Source organism: Heterocephalus glaber, unplaced genomic scaffold, assembly GCF_053883595.1.
Source record: "Heterocephalus glaber isolate CG9 unplaced genomic scaffold, H.glaber_assembly_v1.0 deba00001429, whole genome shotgun sequence".
NCBI lineage: Eukaryota > Metazoa > Chordata > Mammalia > Rodentia > Bathyergidae > Heterocephalus > Heterocephalus glaber.
The window spans coordinates 24,143,508-24,156,398 of record NW_028258294.1 but is presented as its reverse complement, the minus strand read 5'-3'; the positions used below and the strand labels follow the sequence as shown (position 1 = coordinate 24,156,398).

Sequence of the window (12,891 nt, the reverse complement as noted above, 5' to 3'; positions counted from 1 at the left end):
CAGCTACAAGTCAATAAAGCCCGCACCTGGTCAGTCCTAAAGCCCTGGGTATGGACCCCAGTTAATTGCTATCTGCAGAGACTCCTATAACTGAGTGGAGACTGAAGAGTATGTCCTCCACATCCAACTTTGCTTCCTAAGAAGACAGGACTCTGGTCCAGAGTACTTGATTATCCTCTGCTGTTTGAGAGCCACAAGATCTGAAGCAAAAGAATTCACAGAAAAAGAAACATAAATGCCTAGAAGTTATAAAATGGTAAAGCTAATTTGGCATTCTTAGAATTGGAGAATCTAATCTGAGGATTAATAGATATCTTTCTTTGACACTCCTTTGAGCCCAGACTTCACTCCTGATTACCACTTTCCTTTATGTTCCTGCTCAAAGCATGCCAATCTAAAAGGAAAGAGCTGGGGAAATAAATGACTAAAGTCAGTGACTGTGGCCACCATTAGCACATACTATAAAAAGTGGGAGAGGGAAAATAATGAAAGGGCTATCTAAAACAGGAGTTCTGTGCGAGTTGTAGATTTCTATTATTTATTCACAGAAGTGTTGTCCTGTTAGCCCACAGGGAGTTGCAAATTGACAGATAATATCATGGGGATCCTGCCAAGATTGGAGGTGATGAACTTTCTATCACTTGGTTGCTACCTGGGTAGGAATGGTACAGAGGGATTCTAGTACATAAGAGTCATCCATACTACCTTATTGGATGACCTTCTGGTCAGAAACGAAGGCAGTTTGCTATTTAAACATTCATGAAAGCTTAAAAGAAGCAAAGGGTTTTCAGAAACATTAAATTTTATAGACCTAAATAGAGATCTTCTAGCTCAAGGTTTCTCTCAATTTCAGAACTATAGACATTTTGGGCTGAATAATTCTCTGTTGAGGGAAATAAATGTATATATTGTAAGATATTTAGCAGCATCCCTAACCTCTACCTACTAGATATCATTAGCTCACTTCCATCCAATTGTGACATTGAAAAATGTTTCCAGACATTGCTATTTGTTCTCTATGGAACAAGTGGCCTCTAATTGAGAACTATTTCCTTAAAGGTGAGGAACCCAAAGTCAAAGTAGTCACTGTCTTTGAGGATAAGGACAAAATTATTGACCTGGGCCACTTGGTCACTCCTCATCTCTGGGCCTACTATTGGGTGCTCCTGCCAGCTCTGTATCCCTGGGAACAGAGCTCCAAGACAGCACTTACCACCTACAGGGATTGTGTCACACTCACCTGTGTATCCACACTGTCTGGCACAACTTGAGCACTCAGTAATGAAAGAAGACACAAATATGTGATTTTAAGCCCCCAAAAACATTAGTGAATGTAGCCTTGGAAGAAAAACAGACACAGAGTAAATTCTTCAAGGAACACCTTGCCTTGAAGAACTAATTTGTTGACTTTACCAAGGCATTTGATAATATCAGTGAGCTTAGGTTTCAGCCGAAACAGCCGTTCTGCAGGTTTGACTGCCCTAGGAAGTTCTCAAATATTCTAAGGTTACTCTGTGACAGGTTTGTCTAGTCATGTCAGAATTGCAGACAGTAGAGTGAATTCAAATTTTGGAAAAAGCCTCGCTTTCTCACCCTATTTTATGTACTGCATTTGAGAAAGTAACTGAGATCCTGAAAGCCAGCATTTAGAGACTCTGGTCTCCAGTCCTGTGAGACAGATCTGGGCTATGAGCACCTACAAGAGTCCTCCAGGAAATTCTCTTCAACCCAAACAATAGTAATAGCCAGTATAAGGACTTACCAAGTGCCAGACACCATTCTGAGTGTTTAAAACTACTGATTGGAGCAGGGTGTGATGGTGCATGCCTATAATCCCAGCACTCTGGAGGCAAAGACAGGAGGATCTCTGAGAGTTTGAGGCTAACCTGTGCTACATAGTGAGTTTAAGGTCAGCTGGACTACATAGCAAAACGTGCCTCAAAGGAAAAAAACAGAATAAACTAAAACTATTAATTTAATCTTTGATCCTTATGGGAAACCAAAGAAATAGGTGATGTTTTTGTTGTTACTGTCACTATTTTCATTTTATCGAGAAAAAATAAGATAGAGGTTAAGTAACTTACCAAGTCAAATAGCTGTTAATGGCCATAGCCATTTGTTTAACTATGTGCTGTCTTGTTTTCAACATGCTTTGGGGGGAGTCTACCATTCTAGATAACCTCTGGATTAAAAGGCTGTTTTTAGCCAGGGATTTAGCTCAGTGGTTCTGCCACGTGCCTCGAAAGCACAAGGACCCAAGTTCGATCCCTGGTACCAAAAAAAAAAAAAAAAAAAAAAATGGTGTTTTTCCCTAAATCCATCAAGTTCACAAATCTTATGGCTCACTATAAACTTCAGCTAACATACTCTTGATAGAATATGTAGTGTTAGGAAATCCAAAATCTCAGCCACTGGGGCCCCAGAGGCAACACTTTCAACTCCTGAGAGGTTAATTTCTTTCTTGATTGCCAGGAACTACCCACCCCCATAAGATTGTGTAATTCTGTGTAAACTTATAGGAAAGTTTGACAGAAAGGCTCAGTATCTTGCCTGAACACTCATAATTAATTAAAAGAATATGTATAGAGAAGTTCATGATCAGTTGAAAATGGCAAAAACAACAAAACATTGTAAGTTGAATAATAAATGTTAGGAAAAGTGATTTGTAGTCCTTAGACTAAGGCTGTGACTTTTTGGGGGGAGGAGGGGGGATGGACTTGTGAGTATTTTAGCTGGAGGAAATACAGAAACAATATCATGTATTTTTTTTAACTTTGAAATTAGGAGAGAAAAATATACAATTCATCTCTAAAACATCAACCAGTTGACAGTGCATTTGTCCCCAAGCCAGCAATCATGAGGGAAGGAAGTGGCATGCCTCCTCCATGGGAAGTTTCCATGCTAGAGAATGAGTTTTTCCAAGGTAAGTCTACATTTTCGAAGGTAAGTCTATGCATTAAAACACTTTTGGAAAACAGTTGACACTAAAGCAAAGCAAATAATTATTTCAGTTTATATTAAAGTGCTCAAAATATATCAAACCCTATATTTTATTTTTGAAGTCCTCTTGTTTATCTTATCTGAAGAGGATGCTGATAAATGCTATTAATACAAGTGTTGAAGAACCTTATGGTTAAATATAATCTAAGCAAATATTCTCAGATCAGGAGCTGATAAATATGTGGAATAATAATAATGTTTAATATTTAACTTCAGGTGTAAAGGGATATATCTTTAGGAAATAGATCCATAAAGTTTGCTTTTTTTTTTGAGACAAGGTCTTACTGTATAGTTCAGGCTGACTTGAGCTTACTATGTAGCCCAGGCTGGCCTCGAATTCATGGCAATCCTCCTGCCTCAGTTTCCTCAATATAAAATGAGAATAGTAATAGTACTATTGCTGTGAGAATACTAATGAGTTAATATATTACATGCTTAAAACTGTATCTGACATACAGAAATGTTGTATTATAGTAGTGCTAATGAGTCTTCATTTTTTCAGGAAAAATAATCTACCATAGCATATCATTTAATTGTATATACCATACATTTTTTTCCAAATCTATCCAACTTAATATGCTTATAAATTAGGTAGTAATGCTAAACTTTTGGCAGTAACTTTTTAACAGTACAACTGAAAAATTACATGTAGTTTACAGACTTGTTTCTATTACAATCTCATGAAGTAAACACAATTAAAATATTACAGCCACCTAATGACATGAAAGAAGTAGAAAGGCATAGCTTTTTAATACTTGGGCTGTCTAGTTATTCTATGATAGTTTTAATACTGTAATTAAATTATTTTTATTACTAGCCCATGTCTTACAAAAACTCAATGTACTTCAGATGCCCTAGAGGAAACTGAATATAGTTTGTTGTTAAGAAAAGATACAGCTTTATGCCCTAAAGATATTATGAAAGATTTACTTTAAAATGTTTGATTTGAGAGCTGGGGGATATAGTTCAGTGGTAGAGCACTTGTCTAGCATGCAGAAGGCTCTAGGTTTTATCTTCAGCACCTCAAAAAAAAGTTTAATTTGGAAAAGCATCAGAAAGGTCCTGAGTTTGATTCTCATTACTGGAAAAAAAAAAAAAAGAAACTTGTATTACAGTGCTGTACAAGTTTGACTATTTTTAAAACATAAGCAAAATTAATGTCATATTTATAATATGGTCAAAATAAAATTACATATCATTATTTTTCTTGAGTTGGCTTTCCACAACTCAAATTATTATTGAACTGTAAAATTGTATCTAAGAAATTGATTCATATTCTCCTTTAGTTTTAGATGATTTGGATAGCACACTGGCTCGGGAACAATTTGCAAGCTCAGTGAATACCAGCATGCCCCACAACTATGAATCAAGAACACAGTTCAGTCATTCTTACTCCACTGGGAACAGGCATGGTAATATCACTGGAAGGCATAAAAATCGCTATAATGAAACTTCCAAAATGTCAATTTATGACATCCTCAGACCAGGAACTCCTAGGGAAGGTTTTAAAACCTTTTCTCCTCGAACGATGACAATTTATGATATGTACAGGACAAGGGAGCCCAGAGTCTTAAAAGAAGATTATGCACAAAAGAATACTTTTGGCAGTACTTCTTTGTGTTTTGACAGCAGGCAACGATCAGCCTCAGCAGCCACAAGGCATTTCACAGCAAGAAGCTTACATTTTCCAGCTGCAACTCAGAGCAAGAGTAGATTTATACCACCAAGCTACCAGCACAGCCCAAAGAGAACTCCATTATCATCCATCATCTGGAATAGATCAGATTCTTCTAGAGATAGGCAGAACCAGGAAGAGTTTCTGAGGGCACCATTGCCAATGGAAATTGACTCTGCAGACCAGTGTGTGAACCCCAGGTATTTTCAAGGAAATAGTAGATATGAATTGTACAATTCACAAAATGTTTACCAAAGTGTTCATCTAAATGCTCCCATGGATAATGCAGTGAATTCTGACACTTTTGAGAACTCAGAGAATATGCCATTCTATCATCAAGACAACCCATTTGCTAGCTCTTTCTTTAGTAGAACCTTTAGACAAAGCAGAGAACAGCAGTTTGGACAAAGTTCTTTCTGGGGTCATCAGGAAGAACATTTTTCTTGGTCTGACTTTCATCAAAGCAGAAAGCCATTCATTTATTCTGACAGAGACTTTGAAATGATTTCCATTGAAGCAAATAGAGCACCCGCTGCTCATGGCCACAGAGTCCCTTTTCAACACTCGGAGCCATTTTCTCCTGGTTATAGAACAAATGTTTTCAGGGAGCAAGAAGAGCCACATCCCTTGCAGTCTGACTTTCATACACCCCCATTGGGGAGCATGGAGATATCACACATTGCAAACCAATTGACTCCTCATATTGACACACAAAATATTTGCTCCATGATTGGTTCAAGCTATCACATCAAATCTAGTGGTTTAGAGTACCAACAAGATAGTTCTCCTATAGAAATACATATAAACAAAGAACCTTATTCATCAAGACTTGCTCAGACTCTAGAATCCTCATCCAGAGCTTCCTTCCCCCAGATTCCTGATGACAAAGGGAATTCTCAGAGTCCCACTTCTCTGAATTCCCCAATCACTTTGCAGAAAGCTATTCCCAACAAACCAGATTCCTTGCCAGTAGGAAGCCATACAGAAGTTACTATGACCTATAGCAATTCAACTGATCCTCCACCTGTTGCTGAAACCCAGCTCAATACCTTGGTCACGGAAATGAATAATGAGAAAGACTCAACTGAATCTATTTTAGAAGACAAACAGCTAAACAAGATGGACCAGACAGACCTGACAGGTGAAATACCTGAACCTGTTTCACAGACTGACAGACAGACAGACCCTTTACCTGATTTTCAAAATCCCTTCTCCCAAGACCCAACCAAAAACGACAAGTTTAATTTTAATGCATCTACCACAGTAAGTTCAAAGGGGTCACTGAAAGGCTTTTCCAGGAAGGACACCTCCAAAATGTGTATCTCGTACAGAGATAAACCCAATGAACTTAAAAAAAATAAGAGTTTTCCTGGGAACAGGAAACTTAATTCAGCAGCTTCCCTTCTTTTCACTCAGAAAAGCAGAATATCACCATCTTTCCCCAGCCCAGATCGAAGTTGTCACCAGGAATTAACAGTAAGTAATGAAGATCTTTCAGACATTGTTAAAAATAACTCCTGGCACTCTGAACCTCTGGACAATCAAAATACAGAATTTCCAGAGGAGGCAGCTAATTTAGGTCCTGAAGGAGAACAAAGTTCCACAACTCATTCTACCAACTGCAACAAACTGGTTGCCAGGCACACTATCCCATGTGATTCTCTAGATCTATCAAGAATACCACCAGATTCCTCACTATCAAATGATGCTTTCTTTGATGCTTTTGTGATTCCTTCCACCACAGTGTTCTCTGGGAGAAGCCCATCAGACAAAGATCCATCTTTAGGAGAAAGAGAAGAAAAATATAATGCTAGCAAGAACCAAAATAATCAATTTGCTACAAGCTCCTTAGAAAGCCAAAAGAGTAATGATAGTCATATACCTATAAATGATGACGTTCATGATGTCATCACATGCCATTCCTACTCTCCTTTCAAAAGTGGAAGGGGAAAAGGAAGAATAAGACGTCACATATCTTATATTGAAAAGTTAACCAGAATGGATAGTACATCAGTACCCACAACTGAAGGCAGTAGCCTCATTGAGGAGAATCAAAGCAAATCCAAACCTTCTGAACTTAACACAATTTATTGTACCTTGCCAAGAAAATCACCCAGTTGTCTCATAAGTGGCAGGCAGCCAGGAATTAAGATAAAGGCTTCTTCAATTAGGAATGGGCCACCTCCATTCCAAATCAAAAATAACATGGATGATCTAGTTGAAAAGTACATATCAAATGAATTCAGTCCCACTTCTCCTGAGTCAATGAGTAAATGTTCCAAAGTTGTTTCAGATTCAGCCTCGGTCGCATCTAAAGCCACATCGACGATGACAAGTGTCAAAGTTGTTAGACCTACTTCTGTTAGGAAAGGACCTCTACCATTCCTCATCCAGAGAGCTAAGTCATGTCCTTTAGGAGAGCCATGGGCCTCATCTGGAAGAGAAGACAGAAAAAAATCACTGGTCTCAGACACAGATGCTTCTGTTGTGACACTGAAGCCTTGGGAAAGAATCATTAACCCTCTGGAAAGTAACTCATCTATTAGAGATGGCCAAAAGGAATTCTCTCAAGAATGCACTGAACAGGATGGTGAAATTGCTGCCTCTGGGACAAGTGTAGCTACTCTTTCAGATGAAGACCCTTTACCGTTTTGTGCAGAGGTGTCAGAAAAAGAAAGCAGGAAAACATTACATAAATTTAAGACTACTAGTATGTTTTCTGTTTCTGGTGATGAAGATAATGTAAAGTGTCTCGAGGTGGTTTCAATATATTATACACTACCAAGGAAACCTAGCAAAAAATTTTGTGACCTCCTTCAACAATATACACAAAATACCAATTCACTTAGAGAATCACTTCAGGCAGACACTGAAACATTTCCTAATGCTTTAGAAGAAGACAAAGTAAATTATTCTACACAAGAGCAGTCAGGAACATCTTCATCCGAAGATCTAAAAATACTGGTCAGCTCTACTCAGTCTTGTCTTTCTCACACCACTGAAAATATGGCTGTTTTACAGTCACCAAATAGGGGGTCCTCAGGGCCTTCATTACAGGAAATGACTTGTGTTTCCCTTCATAAAGGAGAATCTAAGACCAGAGAGCTTTCTTCACATAACTTAGCTAAAACACCTCCAGGTATTCCACAAAGCCAGAAAGAGTGGGGAGAAACATGGAAAAGTGAAGCCCTACATGCCTCATTAATGCTTCAGGATAAAAGTGCCACAGAAGAAAAATCTAAAGATTGTCAACAATCTGTAAATGCAGGAAATAGTTGTCTCTTGGGTCTTCCAGCCCATTCTAAAGATAATAATGAAAATTCACAAACTGGAAGAAGTTCTGGCGAGTATGTAGGTAGTGGTACAGGCATTATATCTACTGAAAGTAGAAATTGGCCTCAGAAAGATCACACAGCCATAACTATACATGATAACTCCAGTGGATCACAGCCTATGGAAGTCAGAACTGGAACAGAGTGCCAAAAAATGATTGACAAAATTCTTTCTGACTCAGAAAGCCAAGCCATTGTTCCCCCTCCAGCACTGCATAAACTACAGTTTGTTGACAAGACTCAATCAGGTGAACCAGCTTTAGAAAGTTTACAGTCTGAACCCGGGAAATTACCTCAAGGAAGGCAGAAAGTAAATGTAACAGAGAGCAGGAGGGTCAAAGATGAAATGCAGAAGTTGGCATGGGATCGAACATTACATGCTGGAGGAAATAATAAACATAATACCAACTTGGATGACCTAGAAAAAGGAGAAAACAGATCTTCAGTTAAACATGGATTTTCAGCCACATCTAAAGCCAGCAGAAAATTCCCAGCTAAGGATTTAAGCCCTCGAAGACACATAGCTAGTATTTTCTCCAAAAGTGGGAGCAAATCTGACTTTGGCCGCTTATCTGTTGGCAGACAGGAAGGCAGCTCACTAGCTCCTGAACCAACTCCAAAGTCCACAGAAGCCACAGATGAAGACAGTTTGAGTAATGATAGAATGAATATGAAGGCTACTGAAATATCCAACAGAGAAACTTCTAGACACTCCTGTAATCAGAAGCCTAACAGCATTTCAAAGCTACATCAGAATGAACTCAATGTCTCAGAATCACCACCAAAGCATGAGAATTTTAAAAGTGCAACAGTAGCTGAGGAAAGAGAGTCAGGAACCCCAGCCCAGCTGACATTCACCAGCCTCAGGGAAGCAGACATCTCTGACCATCAGAGAAGGCTGAGCCCTCCTTTTCCTTTGGAGCTTCCACAGAAATCTCCATTAAGTGTCTCACTGTCCAGTTGTCAGCAGCAACAAGGGAGAGATTTGTTTCTGGAGTGGGAACATGAGCCTCACCTCTATCGATCGAAGAGTTTAAAAAGCATCAATGTGCATAGTGATCTGCCACACAAAAGTCATCCTCCCAAAGTCAGGGAGCGCCATTTTTCTGAAAGCACTTCTATTGACAATGCCCTAAGTCAACTGACCCTTGGGGGTGAACTCTCTAACAATAATGGGTACAGTCGAAGATTTAAATCTTTTTCTGAACTTCCTTCCTGTGATGAAAGTGAAAACTGGGCTTTGTATAGCAGCAAAGCAAAAACAGGTCCCAAGTCTGCATCATCTATATCCAGACCTATTGACTATGGGATTTTTGGGAAAGAACAACAGTTGGCTTTCTTGGAGAATGTAAAGCGGTCACTCACACAAGGAAGATTATGGAAACCAAGTTTTCTTAAGAACCCTGGCTTCCTAAAAGATGATGTAATTAGATCTTCCAACCCTTCAGAGTCGTTAAGCTTAAATTCTCCTAGCAGTCAGGTGCCAGAAGATAGCTTAAGTCCAAATGAGCAGCTTAATATCTATAAGGAGGACCCAGTGGACTCAGATTATGATACAGACACAACCACAGATGATGAATACTACCTGAATGAAAATGACAAAGAGTCAGAACTGTGAAGCTTTGTCAAAAGGTCCATAATGCGTTGCATTTTGTTTTTCATCAAAAGCTTATAGCAGAATCCGGGTGTGGTGGCGCACACCTATGATCCCAGCTCTCAGGAGGCTGAGGCAGGAAGATCACTGAGAGTTAGAGGCCAGCCTCGGCTATATAGTGAGTTCAGGGTCAGCATGAACCACAAAGGGAAACTCTGCCTCAAAAAACAAAACAAACCAGGGCTGGGGATTTAGCTCAGTGGTTCTGCTGCCTGCCTCGCAAGTGCAAGGTCCCGAGTTCAATCCCTGATACCAAAAAAACCAAACAAACAAAAGAAACCAAACAAACAAACAAAGCTTATAGTAGAAATAGTGTGAATTTGAATGTCTATGGGAAGACAGATTTTAAAAAGCTCTAGTACAGGTAGTATCTGCACCAAAACAACTCATTTTTTCCTCCATGCCCTATATACCCACTTCCTGAATTCTAAAAACAATGATTTTTTTGTTTTGTTTTGAGAGGTTCTCTGCTAATTTTCTCCATTTGTGTTTGCCCTTGGTCTGTCTTCTCTCCCTCCTCAAACTTTATCTCTAAGTCACTCACCAATTTTGGCTTTCCATTTTCCTCCTACTTTTTCACATTTCTTATTGTGATTTACACATATAAATTTTAATTGCCCCATACAACTACAAAAAAAAAAAAATGTAAGGACCATGACAGTGGAGTAGATATTATCATCCTGTTTGATTCATCAACATTTAGGAGGTTTAGTGGGGTGGGTTTTTTTTTCTTTCTCTCAAAAATAAAGGAATTTTCATAAGGCTATCCTGTTACACTCCTAGTTGAGCCTGGCCTGGGGTTGGAGGAGTTTTTAGAGAACATATTGAGGTTATATATGAGGGACTAAATCCCTATTATACTCGTAGAAATTCCTCTGAAACAGTTTGTGGGGAGGCACTGAATTATTAAGGGCTGAATTTTAGTCGAGCCAAGGACTTAAGCCAAGCAACCTGATGCTACAGGCAGTGCTTTGGCCATAGAATTTCCGCTTATAACAAGAATATAACTGATGGGCAGAGATAAGTACATATCTCTTCATGGAACTGACTTATGTTCACTGCTCTTCTCTTTACAACTGGCTTCCTCATTTCCCCAGAACTATCCATTTTCTCATTTTCCTTGAGGACACTTCAGGTGGGGCATTTGAGTCACAGTTATCAGATAGGAATCTTGGCTTAGTCCCTAAAATGCCAAGTCAGATCTGACATCCTGGGATTCACATGCTTCTCTGTTGAATCATTTACCAAACCCTCCAGAAATTCTACTGTCACTATGCTTTTTTTCAATAATTAATCTCCAGTAAATCACTATACCCACTGATAATTTGGCTTTACTAACTTTAGTTGCCACACAAAACATCTGGGAATTTCTCTTCCAATTCAGTATAAAAAATCAGTGGATATTAGTGAAGATAATTTACTAAAATGACAGCATGCAGTCTGGATCTCAATATTATGACAGTCCAAAAAAAATATTATGACAGTCAACATAACAGATTTTATCAATTTGATATATACTTCCTCACATAATTTTATTTCCCACTTTTATCACCAGCTCTGTTTTATCCATATAAACTAAGGACAATGATAAGTATTGGTAGTGTGTAGAGATCTGGCACCGATACAATTGCAAGAAAGAACTATTATTATTATTATTATTACTGTCCTCCTAAATAATGTCTTGCCTAGAAGCAAAATACAGGGCTAGTTTACATTGTTCCCATGAAACTCCAAACTAATGAAATGCGGTAAGTAATATGAAGATGAGGTAAACTGTTCCTTAAATCTGTCAACTCTTTTAAACTTAAAGCTCTGACTAATTTTGAGTTCCAAGACACTAACAATAGAATTGTAAATAAAGTGTTCTGAACTTTTCAATTCAAATTTGTATGTCAAAGGATACATAACATTATATTCTCTGTATAATGCATGTTTGTAATTCTGCCTTCCTCATTTGCTATTTATCTAATTATTTAAGTAAAGTTTTCATACACTATGAGGTATGTTTTCTATGTAATTTTAAGATATTTAGGGTTAACATTTTAATATTAAGATTCTGGGTTTTTTTAATGATCAGCTTGCAAATTCTATGTCAGTAAGTACTCTGAGTCTACATGTTTGCTACACATGGTGAAATGAAGTTAGCTTTTTTTTTTCAGTGAGCTGAGTTAGGCAAGTGAAGGTAAGAATGCACAGCTGCTTTGGGTCTTAGATGCTCCACCCTGGAATCTACCATCTGCATTCAAAGGTGACTGATCGATGGCCAATGCTCCTTTGCACTATTTGTAATGTTTGCTTGTTGGTGTGGCTCAAGAATCAAGAAAAGAGATAATTCATGAAAATAGCACCTTCTATAGTCTTATGCTTTTATAAAGTACTTCGTTAAAGAAGTATAAAAATTTTCTATGTATTTTAACATACAAACTGCTGCTTTTTAATGTTCATTTTTGGTATAGCTCTAGTAATTTATGTCATTTTTATATTCATGTTTTCTAAATGATATAATCATTATTAAAATAAATGTCCATGTAAATGAAGTAACATCACTAGAGAATCAATAGTATAAGTACCTAGTACATTGTTAACTTGTTTAGATATGATTAATATAACTGTAAATTTTGTACTGTTGAACTCATTTAAAATAGGGTTTAATGAGATTATTTTTATTTTTAGTGACTTCCTTCTAAATAATTTAACCTTACATTGTTAATATGATGATTTTAATAAAACCCCAACTGCTACAACAAAGGTTTGGCTAAGCTTAAAAAATAAAAACCCACTTTGTATGAAAGGTAATCATATGCCCTGGAACTGATAAAGGAAGGCCACAACAGTTATGGTGAAGGGTGGGAATCACAGGGAAACTCATATCTCTGTAAAGTAAATATCTTCTGAGGAATTTTAGAGAGTAGATGAGGCCTTACTGCAAGCATTTGTTGTTCATTATAATGCTTCAGAATGTCATATTTAATTGTACAGTGTAAATAAGTATTTTACTTTCCATGCCAATTTGTGAAACTATTCCCACTTACTGGATCTTTGTGACTGGCAATTCTGTGTTGTTTTTCTGAAATAAATAAGCCATAAATACTTTTGTTAAAAGTATCTTTTATGTAGTTGTTCTCTAGGAATGAAATGTTACAAGGTCCAAATTTAAAATAATGCTTGTGTTGAAATAAATGACTTAAACAGATGTTCTACTTGACTAAATTTTTATTCTCATCTTTGAA

At 37.6% G+C, this 12,891-nt stretch overlaps 1 protein-coding gene across 8 annotated transcripts in view; it reads left to right on the top strand.

Moving 5' to 3' along the window:
* The window catches only part of Exph5 (exophilin 5), a 93,457-nt gene extending 80,603 nt beyond the window's left edge, over positions 1–12,854 (top strand). For all 8 annotated transcript variants that reach the window (XM_087212353.1, XM_004856514.3, XM_021237749.2 and 5 more), the window contains 2 exons: positions 2,785–2,923; positions 4,287–12,854. In XM_087212353.1, coding sequence (XP_087068479.1) covers positions 2,785–2,923; positions 4,287–9,625 — 5,478 coding nt within the window. In that variant the 3' untranslated portion in view covers positions 9,626–12,854. The remainder of the gene's footprint in view (positions 1–2,784; positions 2,924–4,286) is intronic.
* The last annotated feature ends 37 nt before the right edge of the window (positions 12,855–12,891 follow it).